Source organism: Anomaloglossus baeobatrachus, chromosome 8 (genome assembly GCF_048569485.1).
Source record: "Anomaloglossus baeobatrachus isolate aAnoBae1 chromosome 8, aAnoBae1.hap1, whole genome shotgun sequence".
Lineage (NCBI taxonomy): Eukaryota > Metazoa > Chordata > Amphibia > Anura > Aromobatidae > Anomaloglossus > Anomaloglossus baeobatrachus.
In genome coordinates this window covers 261,759,221-261,779,258 of record NC_134360.1, presented here as the reverse complement: position 1 = coordinate 261,779,258, position 20,038 = coordinate 261,759,221, and the positions used below count along the sequence as shown (strand labels likewise).

Here is a 20,038-nt window from a genome sequence, read left to right as displayed (position 1 = left end):
ATTATAGCTTATATTATAGCTTATATTATAGCTTATATTATACCCTATATTATACCCTATATTATACCCTATATTATACCCTATATTATAGCTTATATTATACCCTATATTATAGCTTATATTATACCCTATATTATACCCTATATTATAGCTTATATTATACCCTATATTATAGCTTATATTATACCCTATATTATAGCTTATATTATACCCTATATTATAGCTTATATTATAGCTTATATTATACCCTATATCAGACCTGGGCAAGGGGCGGCCTGCCTGTACCCCAACTTACCCCTCTCAAACACTGTGCACCCCTTCACATCCTTCTGTCAGTCTGCAGCCCTCATATGCACTCACCCTGCAGCTCCCCTCCCCCTCATGTCCCCTCTTTTCTTATTACCAGTCATCATGTGTCCACATCTCCTTCAGCATTCAGCATGTCTTGCTTTCTGCCGGCCTCCTGTGTCTCCTCCCACACAGTCACATGGGCGTGACGTCATCGCAGGTCCTGGAAGATGAATTATTCCGTCTGCTGTGCTGCTGCTTCTCCTGCCCGGCGGGAACTTTTGAAATGACACACGCAGCGCAGTACTGACATCAGAGCGCGCGTGTGTCACTGACAATTAGTGCCGGCAGGCAACAGAGGAAAGACTCCTGCGTTCCGCTGCCTGCACTGACTGTGCGGACCTGCAGGATCTCTCCCTGCTCGGCACGCTGCAGCCCGGCTCCACTGCACCGGCTGAAGACGGGCGGGCCGGTCACAGAGAGCAGGCGGGCCGCCCCTTGCCCAGGTCTGGCCTATATTATAGCTTATATTATAGCTTATATTATAGCTTATATTATACCCTATATTATAGCTTATATTATACCCTATATTATACCCTATATTATACCCTATATTATAGCTTATATTATAGCTTATATTATAGCTTATATTATACCCTATATTATAGCTTATATTATACCCTATATTATACCCTATATTATACCCTATATTATAGCTTATATTATACCCTATATTATACCCTATATTATAGCTTATATTATAGCTTATATTATACCCTATATTATACCCTATATTATAGCTTATATTATACCCTATATTATACCCTATATTATACCCTATATTATACCCTATATTATAGCTTATATTATACCCTATATTATAGCTTATATTATACCCGATATTATAGCCTATATTATAGCCTATATTATAGCCTATATTATACCCTATATTATACCCTATATTATACCCTATATTATAGGTTATATTATACCCGATATTATAGCCTATATTATAGCCTATATTATAGCCTATATTATAGCCTATATTATACCCTATATTATACCCTATATTATAGCCTATATTATAGCCTATATTATAGCTTATATTATACCCTATATTATACCCTATATTATAGCTTATATTATACCCTATATTATACCCTATATTATAGCTTATATTATACCCTATATTATAGCTTATATTATACCCTATATTATAGCTTATATTATACCCTATATTATAGCTTATATTATAGCTTATATTATAGCTTATATTATACCCTATATTATAGCTTATATTATACCCTATATTATAGCTTATATTATACCCTATATTATAGCTTATATTATACCCTATATTATAGCTTATATTATACCCTATATTATAGCCTATATTATAGCCTATATTATACCCTATATTATACCCTATATTATAGCTTATATTATAGCTTATATTATAGCTTATATTATAGCTTATATTATACCCTATATTATAGCTTATATTATACCCTATATTATACCCTATATTATAGCTTATATTATACCCTATATTATACCCTATATTATAGCTTATATTATACCCTATATTATAGCTTATATTATACCCTATATTATAGCTTATATTATAGCTTATATTATAGCTTATATTATAGCTTATATTATACCCTATATTATAGCTTATATTATACCCTATATTATACCCTATATTATAGCTTATATTATACCCTATATTATACCCTATATTATACCCTATATTATAGCCTATATTATAGCTTATATTATACCCTATATTATACCCTATATTATAGCTTATATTATACCCTATATTATAGCTTATATTATACCCTATATTATACCCTATATTATACCCTATATTATAGCTTATATTATACCCTATATTATAGCTTATATTATAGCTTATATTATAGCTTATATTATACCCTATATTATAGCTTATATTATACCCTATATTATACCCTATATTATAGCCTATATTATAGCTTATATTATACCCTATATTATACCCTATATTATACCCTATATTATACCCTATATTATAGCTTATATTATACCCTATATTATAGCTTATATTATAGCTTATATTATAGCTTATATTATAGCTTATATTATAGCTTATATTATACCCTATATTATAGCTTATATTATACCCTATATTATACCCTATATTATACCCTATATTATACCCTATATTATACCCTATATTATAGCTTATATTATACCCTATATTATACCCTATATTATACCCTATATTATACCCTATATTATAGCTTATATTATACCCTATATTATAGCCTATATTATAGCCTATATTATACCCTATATTATAGCCTATATTATAGCCTATATTATAGCCTATATTATAGCTTATATTATACCCTATATTATACCCTATATTATAGCTTATATTATACCCTATATTATAGCTTATATTATACCCTATATTATACCCTATATTATAGCTTATATTATACCCTATATTATAGCTTATATTATACCCTATATTATAGCTTATATTATAGCTTATATTATAGCTTATATTATACCCTATATTATAGCTTATATTATACCCTATATTATAGCTTATAATATACCCTATATTATACCCTATATTATAGCTTACATTATACCCTATATTATACCCTATATTATAGCCTATATTATAGCTTATATTATACCCTATATTATACCCTATATTATACCCTATATTATACCCTATATTATAGCTTATATTATAGCTTATATTATAGCTTATATTATAGCTTATATTATACCCTATATTATAGCTTATATTATACCCTATATTATACCCTATATTATAGCTTATATTATACCCTATATTATACCCTATATTATAGCTTATATTATAGCTTATATTATACCCTATATTATAGCTTATATTATAGCTTATATTATAGCTTATATTATAGCTTATATTATACCCTATATTATAGCTTATATTATACCCTATATTATACCCTATATTATAGCTTATATTATACCCTATATTATACCCTATATTATACCCTATATTATAGCCTATATTATAGCTTATATTATACCCTATATTATACCCTATATTATACCCTATATTATACCCTATATTATAGCTTATATTATACCCTATATTATAGCTTATATTATACCCTATATTATACCCTATATTATACCCTATATTATAGCTTATATTATACCCTATATTATAGCTTATATTATAGCTTATATTATAGCTTATATTATACCCTATATTATAGCTTATATTATACCCTATATTATACCCTATATTATAGCTTATATTATACCCTATATTATACCCTATATTATAGCTTATATTATACCCTATATTATACCCTATATTATACCCTATATTATACCCTATATTATACCCTATATTATACCCTATATTATAGCTTATATTATACCCTATATTATACCCTATATTATACCCTATATTATAGCTTATATTATACCCTATATTATACCCTATATTATAGCCTATATTATAGCCTATATTATAGCCTATATTATACCCTATATTATAGCCTATATTATAGCCTATATTATAGCCTATATTATAGCTTATATTATACCCTATATTATACCCTATATTATAGCTTATATTATACCCTATATTATACCCTATATTATAGCTTATATTATACCCTATATTATACCCTATATTATAGCTTATATTATACCCTATATTATAGCTTATATTATACCCTATATTATAGCTTATATTATAGCTTATATTATAGCTTATATTATACCCTATATTATAGCTTATATTATACCCTATATTATAGCTTATATTATACCCTATATTATAGCTTATATTATACCCTATATTATACCCTATATTATAGCTTATAATATACCCTATATTATAGCCTATATTATAGCTTATATTATACCCTATATTATACCCTATATTATACCCTATATTATAGCTTATATTATAACTTATATTATAGCTTATATTATACCCTATATTATAGCTTATATTATACCCTATATTATACCCTATATTATAGCTTATATTATACCCTATATTATACCCTATATTATAGCTTATATTATAGCTTATATTATAGCTTATATTATAGCTTATATTATACCCTATATTATAGCTTATATTATAGCTTATATTATAGCTTATATTATACCCTATATTATACCCTATATTATACCCTATATTATAGCTTATATTATACCCTATATTATAGCTTATATTATACCCTATATTATACCCTATATTATACCCTATATTATACCCTATATTATACCCTATATTATAGCTTATATTATACCCTATATTATAGCTTATATTATAGCTTATATTATAGCTTATATTATACCCTATATTATAGCTTATATTATACCCTATATTATACACTATATTATAGCTTATATTATACCCTATATTATACCCTATATTATACCCTATATTATACCCTATATTATACCTTATATTATACCCTATATTATAGCTTATATTATACCCTATATTATAGCTTATATTATAGCTTATATTATACCCTATATTATAGCTTATATTATAGCTTATATTATACCCTATATTATAGCTTATATTATACCCTATATTATAGCTTATATTATACCCTATATTATAGCTTATATTATACCCTATATTATAGCTTATATTATAGCTTATATTATACCCTATATTATACCCTATATTATAGCTTATATTATACCCTATATTATAGCTTATATTATACCCTATATTATACCCTATATTATACCCTATATTATACCCTATATTATACCCTATATTATACCCTATATTATAGCTTATATTATGCCCTATATTATAGCTTATATTATACCCTATATTATAGCTTATATTATACCCTATATTATACCCTATATTATACCTTATATTATACCCTATATTATAGCCTATATTATAGCTTATATTATACCCTATATTATACCTTATATTATACCCTATATTATAGCTTATATTATAGCTTATATTATACCCTATATTATACCCTATATTATACCTTATATTATACCCTATATTATAGCTTATATTATACCCTATATTATACCCTATATTATAGCTGATATTATACCCTATATTATACCCTATATTATAGCTGATATTATACCCTATATTATACCCTATATTATAGCTTATATTATAGCTTACGAGGAGCCATTCTCATTCCACGTTGTTGTGTTGTAATTTTAAAGAAACAGAAGGCCTTTCTTCCCTTCGAGATGCCGCCGGGGAGGTTATTTCAGCCCAATGAGCGTCTCGTGGAGCAGCTGGAGAAGAAAGACTACTTGGGTAAAGCCACGGTACGTTCCGAAAACTCCGCGTCACAACAGCGTGAATCGTATTGTAATCTGCACCGAATAGGGAACAATTACCATAGAGCGCCAGCAATCAAGCCACATACCGGAGAATACATGTTACCCTCCCCCGCACAGTTACAGAATTCAGTATATACAGTGTGTATATATATATATTTACAAGGCAGCAGCATTGCTGCTTTTTGTTTACGTTAAATAAATAAATTCTTATTTCCGCTGGCATCCTGCGGACCCCCGGAGCTCCTCCCAGGTGTTGGGATCCTACCACTGGCTCCCATTGTATGACGTATGACAAAATGACAAAAGTAAGAAAATGCTAAATATAGTATTGTTTTTATTGCTTTTTAATTCTTTCCTCCTGTTAAAAGGGAATCTGTCACCAGGTGTTTACCCCCTAATCTGAGAGCAGCATAACGTAGGGGCAGAAACCCTGATTCCAGCGATGTGTCACTTACTGCGTTAGTGTAATCTTGATAAAATCACTCATTAATAAGCGCTATTATTACAGGAGCACTTGGCCTGCTGCAAAGTAGGACAACATAGTTATGTGCATGGATGACCACTAGTGATGAGCGGGCACTACCATGCTCAAGTGCTCAGTACTGGTAACTAGTGATGAGTGGGCACTACCATGCTCGGGTGCTCAGTACTGGTAACTAGTGATGAGCGGGCACTACCATGCTCAAGTGCTCAGTACTGGTAACTAGTGATGAGCGAGCACTACCATGCTCAAGTGCTCAGTACTGGTAACTAGTGATGAGCGGGCACTACCATGCTCAAGTGCTCAGTACTGGTAACTAGTGATGAGCGGGCACTACCATGCTCGGGTGCTCAGTACTGGTAACTAGTGATGAGCGAGCACTACCATGCTCAAGTGCTCAGTACTGGTAACTAGTGATGAGCGAGCACTACCATGCTCAAGTGCTCAGTACTGGTAACTAGTGATGAGCGGGCACTACCATGCTCAAGTGCTCAGTACTGGTAACTAGTGATGAGCGGGCACTACCATGCTCGGGTGCTATGTACTGGTAACTAGTGATGAGCGGGCACTACCATGCTCGGGTGCTCAGTACTGGTAACTAGTGATGAGCGGGCACTACCATGCTCGGGTGCTCAGTACTGGTAACTAGTGATGAGCGGGCTCTACCATGCTCAAGTGCTCAGTACTGGTAACTAGTGATGAGCGGGCACTACCATGCTCAGGTGCTCAGTACTGGTAACTAGTGATGAGCGGGCACTACCATGCTCAAGTGCTCAGTACTGGTAACTAGTGATGAGCGGGCACTACCATGCTCGAGTGCTCAGTACTGGTAACTAGTGATGAGCAAGAACTTACAAGCTCGGGTGCTCGGTACTCAAAATCAGCAGGATGGATACTCCAAGGGGCTCGACTTGTGTATGGAGCATAATGGAAGTCTCAATGCGAAAATGAAGCATTTTTACGGAAGATCTTTCTATTGACTTCCATTATACTCGGTACTCAAGTCAAGCCCATTGGAGCGTCCAAGCTGCTCGTTTTCAGTACCGAACACCCGAGCATGGTAGTGCCCGCTCATCACTAGTTACCAGTACAGAGCACCCGAGCATGGTAGTGCCCGCTCATCACTAGTTACCAGTACAGAGCACCCGAGCATGGTAGTGCCCGCTCATCACTAGTTACCAGTACTGAGCACCCGAGCATGGTAGTGCCCGCTCATCACTAGTTACCAGTACCGAACACCCGAGCATGGTAGTGCCCGCTCATCACTAGTTACCAGTACCGAACACCCGAGCATGGTAGTGCCCGCTCATCACTAGTTACCAGTACAGAGCACCCGAGCATGGTAGTGCCCGCTCATCACTAGTTACCAGTACTGATAACCCGAGCATGGTAGTGCCCGCTCATCACTAGTTACCAGTACAGAGCACCTGAGCATGGTAGTGCCCGCTCATCACTAGTTACCAGTACTGAGCACCCGAGCATGGTAGTGCCCGCTCATCACTAGTTACCAGTACAGAGCACCCGAGCATGGTAATGCTCACTCATCACTAGTTACCAGTACTGAGCACCCGAGCATGGTAGTGCCCGCTCATCACTAGTTACCAGTACTGAGCACCTGAGCATGGTAGTGCCCGCTCATCACTAGTTACCAGTACCGAGCACCCGAGCATGGTAGTGCCCGCTCATCACTAGTTACTAGTACCGAGCACCCGAGCATGGTAGTGCCCGCTCATCACTAGTTACCAGTACTGAGCACCCGAGCATGGTAGTGCCCGCTCATCACTAGTTACCAGTACAGAGCACCCGTGCATGGTAGTGCCCGCTCATCACTAGTTACCAGTACTGAGCACCTGAGCATGGTAGTGCCCGCTCATCACTAGTTACTAGTACTGAGCACCCGAGCATGGTAGTGCCCGCTCATCACTAGTTACCAGTACTGAGCACCCGAGCATGGTAGTGCCCGCTCATCACTAGTTACCAGTACTGAGCACCTGAGCATGGTAGTGCCCGCTCATCACTAGTTACCAGTACTGAGCCCCCGAGCATGGTAGTGCCCGCTCATCACTAGTTACCAGTACTGAGCACCTGAGCATGGTAGTGCCCGCTCATCACTAGTTACTAGTACTGAGCACCCGAGCATGGTAGTGCCCGCTCATCACTAGTTACCAGTACTGAGCACCCGAGCATGGTAGTGCCCGCTCATCACTAGTTACCAGTACTGAGCACCTGAGCATGGTGGTGCCCGCTCATCACTAGTTACCAGTACTGAGCACCCGAGCATGGTAGTGCCCGCTCATCACTAGTTACCAGTACTGAGCACCTGAGCATGGTGGTGCCCGCTCATCACTAGTTACCAGTACAGAGCACCCGAGCATGGTAGTGCCCGCTCATCACTAGTTACCAGTACTGAGCACCCGAGCATGGTAGTGCCCACTCATCACTAGTTACCAGTACTGAGCACCCGAGCATGGTAGTGCCCGCTTATCACTAGTTACCAGTACTGAGCACCCGAGCATGGTAGTGCCCGCTCATCACTAGTTACCAGTACTGAGCACCCGAGCATGGTAGTGCCCGCTTATCACTAGTTACCAGTACTGAGCACCTGAGCATCGTAGTGCCCGCTTATCACTAGTTACCAGTACTGAGCACCTGAGCATGGTAGTGCCCGCTCATCACTAGTTACCAGTACTGAGCACCCGAGCATGGTAGTGTCCGCTCATCACTAGTTACCAGTACTGAGCACCCGAGCATGGTAGTGCCCGCTTATCACTAGTTACCAGTACTGAGCACCCGAGCATGGTAGTGCCCGCTTATCACTAGTTACCAGTACTGAGCACCTGAGCATGGTAGTGCCCGCTTATCACTAGTTACCAGTACTGAGCACCCGAGCATGGTAGTGTCCGCTCATCACTAGTTACCAGTAGTGAGCACCCGAGCATGGTAGTGCCCGCTCATCACTAGTTACCAGTACAGAACACCCGAACATGGTAGTGCCCGCTCATCACTAGTTACCAGTACAGAACACCCGAACATGGTAGTGCCCGCTCATCACTAGTTACCAGTACTGAGCACCCGAGCATGGTAGTGCCTGCTCATCACTAGTTACCAGTACTGAGCACCCGAGCATGGTAGTGCCCGCTCATCACTAGTCACCAGTACTGAGCACCCAAGCATGGTAGTGCCCACTCATCACTAGTTACCAGTACTGAGCACCCGAGCATGGTAGTGCCCGCTCATCACTAGTTACCAGTACCGAGCACCCGAACATGGTAGTGCCCACTCATCAGACATGATCATCACTACCTCATACAAACTCTATGGGACTGCAGAAGATATCAAATGACTGTACTCTGCCATCTCCATCAGTCCCATAGATAGTGGAAGGAGCAGTAATGCACATTACAATTATACGTTTATAATCTATAGATGATAAAGTGATTGGCCCATAAACAACATTTTAAAGGGTGATTTCAGGATTCTAAATGCATTAAAGGGAATCTGTCACCAGGTTTTTGCCCCCTAATCTCAGAGCAGCATAATGTAGGGGCAGAGACCCTGATTCCAGAAATGTGTCACTTACTGGGCTGCTTAGTGTAGTTTTGATTAAAATCACAGTTTAATCAGCAGGGGGTTATCATTAGAGGACTACTTGGCATGCTGCAGGTAGTCCAGCATATTCATGAGCTCTGTATAACTGCTAGATCTGCAGCAGAGAAAACATTGATTTTATGAAAATGACAGGAAACAGCTCAGTAAGTGACACATCGCTGGAATCAGGGTCTCTCTCTCTATATTATTCTGCTTTCAGATGGGGGAGCAAAAATCTGGTGACAGATTCCCTTTAAAATAACCTAAACAGGATTTTATACTGTAAGGGCAGGTTAATGGCAAGTATACAGTATAAAGGTGCTTTAATGATTAAAGTTTTGCTCTTTTAGAGAAATCCATAGTTAAAATTGTATGCTAATGAGTATAAAGTGCAGTGGGCGGGTCCTGCACTTACAGCTCTTCTGCTTCTCTGCCTTTTTCCTGCTCGCTGCTGCTGCCTTCTGTGTCCGACAGGTCACTGAAACATGAATTACCTGTCAGTCAGAGACAGGAGGCAGCAGCGAGCAGGAAAAAGGCAGAGAAGCAGAAAAGTGCAGGACTCTAAGTACATTTCCATAGACAGAAGCTGCTAATCACAGAGGGGGGCAGAGTGGGACTAGAGCTCACCTGCTGCTGAGATCCACTAATGATAAAGATAAGAGCCTAAAGGCCCAGTCACACTAAACAACTTACCAGCGATCCCAACAACGATCCAACCTGATAGGGATCGCTGGTAAGTTGCTAGGAGGTTTCTGGTGAGATGTCACACTAAGCGACGCTCCAGCGATCCCACCAGCAACCTCACCTGGCAGGGATCGCTGGAGCGTCGCTACACGTGGAAGCATGCTGCGCTTGGTAACTAAGGTAAATATCGGGTAACCAAGGACAGGGCTTCTTGGTTACCCGATATTTACATTGGTTACCAGCATCCGCAGAAGCCGGCTCCTGCTGCCTGCACATTCAGTTGTTGCTCTCTCGCTGTCACACACAGCGATGTGTGCTTCACAGCAGGAGAGCAACAACTAAAAAATGGCCCGGGACATTCAGCAACGACCGGCGACCTCACAGCAGGGGCCAGGACATTCAGCAACGACCGGCGACCTCACAGAAGGGGCCAGGACATTCAGCAACGACCGGCGACCTCACAGAAGGGGCCAGGACATTCAGCAACGACCGGCGACCTCACAGCAGGGGCCAGGACATTCAGCAACGACTGGCGACCTCACAGCAGGGGCCAGGACATTCAGCAACGACTGGCGACCTCACAGAAGGGGCCAGGACATTCAGCAACAACCGGCGACCTCACAGCAGGGGCCAGGACATTCAGCAACAACCAGCGACCTCACAGCAGGGGCCAGGACATTCAGCAACGACCGGCGACCTCACAGCAGGGGCCGGGACATTCAGCAACGACCGGCGACCTCACAGCAGGGGCCAGGATATTCAGCAACAACCAGCGACCTCACAGCAGGGGCCGGGACATTCAGCAACGACCGGCGACCTCACAGCAGGGGCCAGGATATTCAGCAACAACCAACGACCTCACAGCAGGGGCCAGGACATTCAGCAACAACCAACGACCTCACAGCAGGGGCCAGGACATTCAGCAACAACCAACGACCTCACAGCAGGGGCCAGGACATTCAGCAACAACCGGCGACCTCACAGCAGGGGCCAGGACATTCAGCAACAAACGGCGACCTCACAGCAGGGGCCAGGACATTCAGCAACGACCGGCGACCTCACAGCAGGGGCCAGGACATTCAGCAACGACCGGCGACCTCACAGCAGGGGCCAGGACATTCAGCAACGACCGGCGACCTCACAGCAGGGGCCAGGTCGTTGCTGGATGTCACACACCGCAACATCACTAGCAAGATCACTGCTACGTCCCAAAAGTCGTGCCTCAGCAGCCATGCTGCTAGTGATGTTGCTTAGTGAGACGTGTCCTTAAAACTAACATTGATTTAAACAAAGACTGTAAGATAACACATGAGGGGAATGCTCGGTCCTCAGATTACCCTGCAGACACTGCGGATAGAACCCCTGGAAGTGCCTGTAGGAGAGGCCTCTGCATTGTGCATGGCACTCTCGACATTTCTTTGTTGTGTCATTCATTCCAAGTACCTGAGATCCCGAGCACTTTTCCAGTGCAGAGATTGCACTTCCCCTCAGTATGGTCTGGATCAGATCCGGAGTGGTTCCTGTATCTGTCACAGTGGCCTCATTTGATTTATAGCAGTCTCTTCCTTGTAAATAGAGAACGGTTGAAACCAGTGAAAATATCGCTCACACATACTGTAGGAGTCAGGTGTAGATAACGTGGATCTTAACACTTTATTGAGTTAAGCCTGCTTTACACGTTGCGATTCTGTATACGATATTGTATGTGATGTGACCCGCCCCCATCGTATGTGTGGCACATACAATTTGTTGAATGTGCCGCACAAACGATTATTTCCCGTCACACGTACTTACCCGTCCATACGACCTCGCTGTGGGCAGCGAACATCCACTTTCTGGAGTGGAAGGGACGTTCGGCGTCACATCGACGTCACGTGGCAGCCGGCCAATAGAAGCGGAGGGGCGGAGCTAAGCGGGACGTAAACATCCCGCCCACCTCCTTCCTTCCGCATTACCGGCCGGGAGCCGCAGGACGCAGGTAAGATCTGTTCATCGTTCCTGGGGTGTCACACGCTGCGATGTGCGTTGCCTCGGGAACATTGAACAACCTCAAGTTCAATTTTTAGCAATTGAATGACATGCGTGCGATGGACGTTTTACCGTTCAATCGCACGTCGCTGTCACGCGCTGCAATGTACCTTACGATGCCGGATGTGCGTCACTTACGACGTGACCCCGCCGACACATCGTAACATATATTGTAGTGTGTAAAGCCCGCTTTAATCGTAACATGTAAAGCAGGCTTTAGGGAAGTTATATTGGGAAGAAGCCATAGCTAATTTTAAAATCACAGATGCAAAAAAAACCAACTTTAATTCATGAATCCAGACAGAAATGAATACATTTTTGCCCCTGTCTATACACCCTTTTATATTAAAGGGAAATTGTCACCAGGTTTTTGCGTTGTAATCTGAGAGCAGCATAATATAAGGGCAGACATCCTGATTCCAGTGATGTGTCACTTACTGGTCTATATGTTTTCAATCTGATACTATCACTATTTTGCCACATATGTAACAATGCTCAGAATGCTGAGTTGTGTAAAACTCCGCCCACAAAACTGATTGGCAGCTTTCTGTGTACACTGTATATTGACAGAAAACTGTTGATAGGTGACGGGGTTGTGGTTGGACCAGGAAGCATGAGACATTTAGTCCTGTAGTGATCATACCCTGCTGATAAAATACTCATTTTATTAAAACAAAACACACAGCCTAATAAGTGATGCATCACTGGAATCAGGCTCTCTGCCCCTACATCTTTCTGCTCTCAGATTATATCGCAAAAACCTGTTGACAGATTCCTATTAAGTTTCTCATAAAGATAATAATCTGTGATTTATGCCAAGAAAGATAATCTGGGTGTCAGAAGAAAAACTGTACACTAATAAATGTTATAATTACCTGATAGCATGGAAAATGGCGTAAAATAACATAACAATAGTGGCCGCTCTGACAGTAACGAGCCATGCTCTTCCGCTGCAGGTCGTGGCCTCTGTTGTTGATAAGGACAGTTTCTCCGGCTTTGCACCTCTACAGCCTCAGGTACAGTATTTTCCAGCGTCATTTACACTTTATGCGTCTGATCCTCGTATACCGGGTCCCCAACTCCAGTCCTCAGGAACCAGCAGCACATCATGGATTCAGGATTTCAGAGCATTCATAGGGGAAGGAACCATTGATGACTGGAGGCGGGGAACACTGCTCCAAACATCATCTCCATGAAATGGGTGAAATGGAGCCCCCTTCACTGCGCAGCTCATCCTATACATTTATTATAGGTCCAGAATCACCTCCTAGTGCAGAGATCGTCTTCATCTTTACATTATAGGAAAGATCCAATAGACGCGTCGTGCCATCGGGGGCAGATCCAGCTAATAATCGCAGATCTGATGTGTAGCTGCTCAGCAAATGGAATGTCTGGAATCTTCAAATAGAACAAATAGATACATATAGATACATATAGGTACATATAGATACATATAGGTACATATAGATACATATAGATACATATAGATACATATAGATACATATAGGTACATATAGATACATATAAATACATATAGGTACCAGGCCTGATATCTAAGAAATATTGGGCAGAATAAAAGTGGGTGTAGAATAGTGTTCTTCAACCTGTGGATTTCCAGTTGTGTCTAAACTACCCCATACTGGGTGTCGCACTGGTGGGTGTGGACGCACCGTGCCACAGCATCGGCCCACCCTGGAGGGGCGTAACTAAGCGGCTACCTCGCCTTCACTGGAGCCTCTGACCGTGAGGATAGGCTTGTACCGGAAGGTGACCACCAGATCCTACTCCAGGGGATATCTGGACAGTGTTGGAGCTGACCCCAGGGGTCGAGGATGCAGGGATGGAGTCAGGTGCAGGCAGGACGGCTGGAACAGACTTAACGGCAGGTTCAAGCAGGTACAGCAGATACTGGAAGGTTCAAGCAGGTACAGCAGATACTAGAAGGTTCAAGCAGGTACAGCAGATACTAGAAGGTGCAGCAGGTTCAAGCAGGTACATCAGATACTGGAAGGTGCAGCAGTTTCAAGCAGGTACATCAGATACTGGAAGGTGCAGCAGTTTCAAGCAGGTACATCAGATACTGGAAGGTGCAGCAGGTTCAAGCAGGTACATCAGATACTGGAAGGTGCAGCAGGTTCAAGCAGGTACAGCAGATACTGGAAGGTTCAAGCAGGTACATCAGATACTGGAAGGTGCAGCAGGTTCAAGCAGGTACATCAGATACTGGAAGGTGCAGCAGGTTCAAGCAGGTACATCAGATACTGGAAGGTGCAGCAGGTTCAAGCAGGTACAGCAGATACTGGAAGGTTCAAGCAGGTACAGCAGATACTAGAAGGTGCAGCAGGTTCAAGCAGGTACATCAGATACTGGAAGGTGCAGCAGGTTCAAGCAGGTACATCAGATACTGGAAGGTGCAGCAGGTTCAAGCAGGTACATCAGATACTGGAAGGTGCAGCAGGTTCAAGCAGGTACAGCAGATACTGGAAGGTTCAAGCAGGTACAGCAGATACTAGAAGGTGCAGCAGGTTCAAGCAGGTACAGCAGATACTGGAAGGTGCAGCAGGTTCAAGCAGGTACATCAGATACTGGAAGGTGCAGCAGGTTCAAGCAGGTACAGCAGATACTGGAAGGTTCAAGCAGGTACAGCAGATACTAGAAGGTGCAGCAGGTTCAAGCAGGTACAGCAGATACTGGAAGGTGCAGCAGGTTCAAGCAGGTACATCAGATACTGGAAGGTGCAGCAGGTTCAAGCAGGTACAGCAGATACTGGAAGGTGCAGCAGGTTCAAGCAGGTACAGCAGATACTGGAAGGTTCAAGCAGGTACAGCAGATACTGGAAGGTTCAAGCAGGTACAGCAGATACTGGAAGGTGCAGCAGGTTCAAGCAGGTACATCAGATACTGGAAGGTGCAGCAGGTTCAAGCAGGTACAGCACATACTGGAAGGTGCAGCAGGTGCAAGCAGGTACATCGGATACTGGAAGGTGCAGCAGGTTCAAGCAGGTACAGCAGATACTGGAAGGTTCAAGCAGGTACAGCAGATACTAGAAGGTGCAGCAGGTTCAAGCAGGTACAGCAGATACTGGAAGGTGCAGCAGGTTGAAGCAGGTACCTCAGATACTGGAAGGTGCAGCAGGTTCAAGCAGGTACGTCAGATACTGGAAGGTGCAGCAGTTGCAAGCAGGTACATCGGATACTGGAAGGTGCAGCAGGTTCAAGCAGGTACAGCAGATACTGGAAGGTTCAAGCAGGTACAGCAGATACTGGAAGGTGCAGCAGGTTCAAGCAGGTACAGCAGATACTGGAAGGTGCAGCAGGTTCAAGCAGGTACAGCAGATACTGGAAGGTGCAGCAGGTTCTAGCAGGTACAGCAGATACTGGAAGGTGCAGCAGTTTCAAGCAGGTACAGCAGATACTGGAAGGTTCAAGCAGGTACATCAGATACTGGAAGGTGCAGCAGGTTCTAGCAGGTACAGCAGATACTGGAAGGTTCAAGCAGGTACATCAGATACTGGAAGGTGCAGCAGGTTCAAGCAGGTACATCAGATACTGGAAGGTTCAACCAGGTACATCAGATACTGGAAAGTGCAGCAGGTTCAAGCAGGTACATCAGATACTGGAAGTTGCAGCAGGTTCAAGCAGGTACAGCAGATACTGGAAGGTACAGCAGGTTCAAGCAGGTACATCAGATACTGGAAGGTGCAGCAGGTGCAAGCAGGTACAGCAGATACTGGAAGGTGCAGCAGGTTCAAGCAGGTACAGCAGATACTGGAAGGTGCAGCAGGTTCAAGCAGGTACATCAGATACTAGAAGGTGCAGCAGGTGCAAGCAGGTACATCGGATACTGGAAGGTGCAGCAGTTTCAAGCAGGTACGGCAGATACTGGAAGGTGCAGCAGGTGCAAGCAGGTACAGCAGATACTGGAAGGTGCAGCAGGTTCAAGCAGGTACGGCAGATACTGGAAGGTGCAGCAGGTGCAAGCAGGTACATCGGATACTGGAAGGTGCAGCAGTTTCAAGCAGGTACATCAGATACTGGAAGGTGCAGCAGGTTCAAGCAGGTACGGCAGATACTGGAAGGTGCAGCAGGTTCAAGCAGGTACAGCAGATACTGGCAGGTTCTAGCAGGTACAGCAGATACTGGAAGGTGCAGCAGGTTCAAGCAGGTACATCAGATACTGGAAGGTGCAGCAGGTTCAAGCAGGTACAGCAGATACTGGAAGGTGCAGCAGGTTCAAGCAGGTACATCAGATACTGGAAGGTGCAGCAGGTTCAAGCAGGTACATCAGATACTGGAAGGTGCAGCAGGTTCTAGCAGGTACAGCAGATACTGGAAGGTGCAGCAGGTTCAAGCAGGTACGGCAGATACTGGAAGGTGCAGCAGGTTCAAGCAGGTACAGCAGATACTGGCAGGTTCTAGCAGGTACAGCAGATACTGGAAGGTGCAGCAGGTTCAAGCAGGTACATCAGATACTGGCAGGTACAGCAGATACTGGCAGGTTCTAGCAGGTACATCAGATACTGGAAGGTGCAGCAGGTTCTAGCAGGTACAGCAGATACTGGAAGGTGCAGCAGGTTCAAGCAGGTACAGCAGATACTGGAAGGTGCAGCAGGTTCTAGCAGGTACAGCAGATACTGGAAGGTGCAGCAGGTTCAAGCAGGTACAGCAGATACTGGAAGGTGCAGCAGGTTCAAGCAGGTACAGCAGATACTGGAAGGTGCAGCAGGTTCAAGCAGGTACAGCAGATACTGGAAGGTGCAGCAGGTTCAAGCAGGTACGGCAGGTACTGCAAATACTGGCAGGTTCTAGCAGGTACATCAGATGCTGGGAGGTGCAGCAGGTTCTAGCAGGTACTGCAAATACTGGCAGGTTCTAGCAGGTACATCAGATACTGGAAGGTGCAGCAGGTTCTATCAGGTACAGCAGATACTGGCAGGTTCTAGCAGGTACATCAGATACTGGAAGGTGCAGCAGGTTCTATCAGGTACAGCAGATACTGGCAGGTTCTAGCAGGTACAGCAGATACTGGAAGGTGCAGCAGGTTCTAGCAGGTACGGCAGGTTCTAGCAGGTACGGCAGGTTCTAGCAGGTACGGCAGGTTCTAGCAGGTACAGCAGGTACTGGAAGGTGCAGCAGGTTCTAGCAGGTACGGCAGGTTCTAGCAGGTACGGCAGGTTCTAGCAGGTACAGCAGGTACTGGAAGGTGCAGCAGGTTCTATCAGGTACGGCAGGTTCTATCAGGTACGGCAGGTTCTATCAGGTACAGCAGGTACTGCAAATACTGGCAGGTTCTAGCAGGTACGGCAGGTTCTAGCAGGTACGGCAGGTTCTAGCAGGTACGGCAGGTTCTAGCAGGTACAGCAGGTACTGGAAGGTGCAGCAGGTTCTATCAGGTACGGCAGGTTCTATCAGGTACGGCAGGTTCTATCAGGTACGGCAGGTTCTATCAGGTACGGCAGGTTCTATCAGGTACGGCAGGTTCTATCAGGTACAGCAGGTACTGCAAATACTGGCAGGTTCTAGCAGGTACGGCAGGTTCTAGCAGGTACGGCAGGTTCTAGCAGGTACGGCAGGTTCTAGCAGGTACAGCAGATACTGGAAGGTGCAGCAGGTTCTATCAGGTACGGCAGGTTCTGGCAGGTGCAGCAGATACTGGAAGGTGCAGCAGGTTCTAGCAGGTACGGCAGGTTCTAGCAGGTGCAGCAGGTTCTAGCAGGTGCGGCAGGTTCTAGCAGGTACGGCAGGTTCTAGCAGGTACGGCAGGTTCTAGCAGGTACAGCAGATACTGGAAGGTGCAGCAGGTTCTATCAGGTACGGCAGGTTCTGGCAGGTGCAGCAGATACTGGAAGGTGCAGCAGGTTCTAGCAGGTGCAGCAGGTTCTAGCAGGTACGGCAGGTTCTAGCAGGTACGGCAGGTTCTAGCAGGTACGGCAGGTACTGGAAGGTGCAGCAGGTTCTATCAGGTACGGCAGGTTCTATCAGGTACGGCAGGTTCTAGCAGGTACGGCAGGTTCTAGCAGGTACAGCAGATACTGGAAGGTGCAGCAGGTTCTATCAGGTACGGCAGGTTCTGGCAGGTGCAGCAGATACTGGAAGGTGCAGCAGGTTCTAGCAGGTTCTAGCAGGTACGGCAGGTTCTAGCAGGTACGGCAGGTTCTAGAAGGAACAAGAATACAGGTACAGGTTAGTAGGCACAAGTAACATACACAGGATACAGGGAATGGGACCTGACAACAACCCAACTACCTAGCATGTTTCCAGCAGAAAGACCACGCACGTTGCTCAGGCACCTCCATAGGGGGAGGATGTATTAAATAGCTAGTTCCTCTCATCCTGTGGCTGAGAGGCACTCCCAGGTTAGGACACGCTTGCCCTTTAAGAGCAGGGAGAGGCACAGGCTTCTTAAGTGTACTCCTGGGAGACCTGTGCTGAGTGCGCAGCCCCGGAGCCGGCAGCAGAATCAGGGGCAGACGCCACTGCTGAGGGGCCGGGAAGATGCGTACACCGGTGTGCCTGCTGGGAGGAGGAAGCAGAACCACGTGGGGACGCTGGCATTATACTGGGTGAAATGGTTTCACCACTGGTTGGAGATAACTTGTCAGAAAACCCCTTGGGCCATAATGATTATAGTGGAGCTGGATTTTATTGGTCATACTCAAAATATAAAGAATTGTGAAACTATTATTTTCACAAAAATGACAACATTTTGCAGAAGGGTCAGAAGCGACATGTAACGAATCACAGAAACAGCATTTGTATAGTCCCTATAGAAAATCTGCTCATAGGGGCTAACAGCTAAAAGACACTTCAACCTCAATTCCCACGTGAAGACGTTATCTTTTAGTAATTCCCTCCATTCAGCTCCCTAAACCCAGAGAACAGGAAAACAAGCGGCTTTATATGAGGCTCCGGCCTCCGGGTCCGGGCTCCGGGTCCGGGCTCCGGGCCTAGAATGAATAGGAATAATGAGCGCTCGTCTACAGATTTCCCTCCATGACTTGTAAATGTTTCATTCAAGCAACCAAATCTATGAGGCTACAAAGGACCGATAAGTAATAGGCCAAAGCTGGAGCAAGAAAAAAGCAACCAGTACTGTATATATCACCGTATAGAAAAGCGGAAACGTGTCCTCTAGTATGGGACAAAGCACACCTTCACAGTCAGGATTATATACCGTAGTTGGCTTAATATATTGAACATATTTAGATTTTATAGGATGATTTTTCCTTTTTTCCCTTTGATAGTCCAGCCAGCCACCAGCACGTCCCAAAACCCCTGAGGTACTGAGGTAAGCGAAACAAAAGTAGGGTAACTCGTTACGTGAATGGTGGGGATTCTGCAGGAGATAAATGGATACCAGAAGATCTAAATTGTGGGGGGGGGGGTTTACAGTTTATAATGCTCATTCCTTTAAACCCTTTCCAACTGTGCGATTTTTCATTTTTGTTTGTTTTTTTGTGTGCTTTTGTTTTGCGTCACAAAATGTACTTTTGAATGGCACAAAATAAAAAATAATAATTCTGCAATTGTTTTTATATACAGTGTTCATTTTACTGTAAACATGACCTGGCAATATGATTCTGCAGGTCCGTACAATTTCGTAGAT

The 20,038-nt window shown here is 43.1% G+C and overlaps 1 protein-coding gene across 3 annotated transcripts in view; it reads left to right on the top strand.

The window, feature by feature from the left end:
* Positions 1-20,038, top strand: part of NCF2 (neutrophil cytosolic factor 2) — a 256,353-nt gene that overhangs the window by 41,745 nt on the left and 194,570 nt on the right. For 2 of the 3 annotated variants that reach the window (XM_075320619.1, XM_075320618.1), the window contains exons 5-7: positions 5,530-5,637; positions 13,390-13,449; positions 19,677-19,720. In XM_075320619.1, the coding sequence (XP_075176734.1) occupies positions 5,530-5,637; positions 13,390-13,449; positions 19,677-19,720 (212 nt within the window). The remainder of the gene's footprint in view (positions 1-5,529; positions 5,638-13,389; positions 13,450-19,676; positions 19,721-20,038) is intronic. The other variant, XM_075320620.1, reaches the window with a different exon arrangement.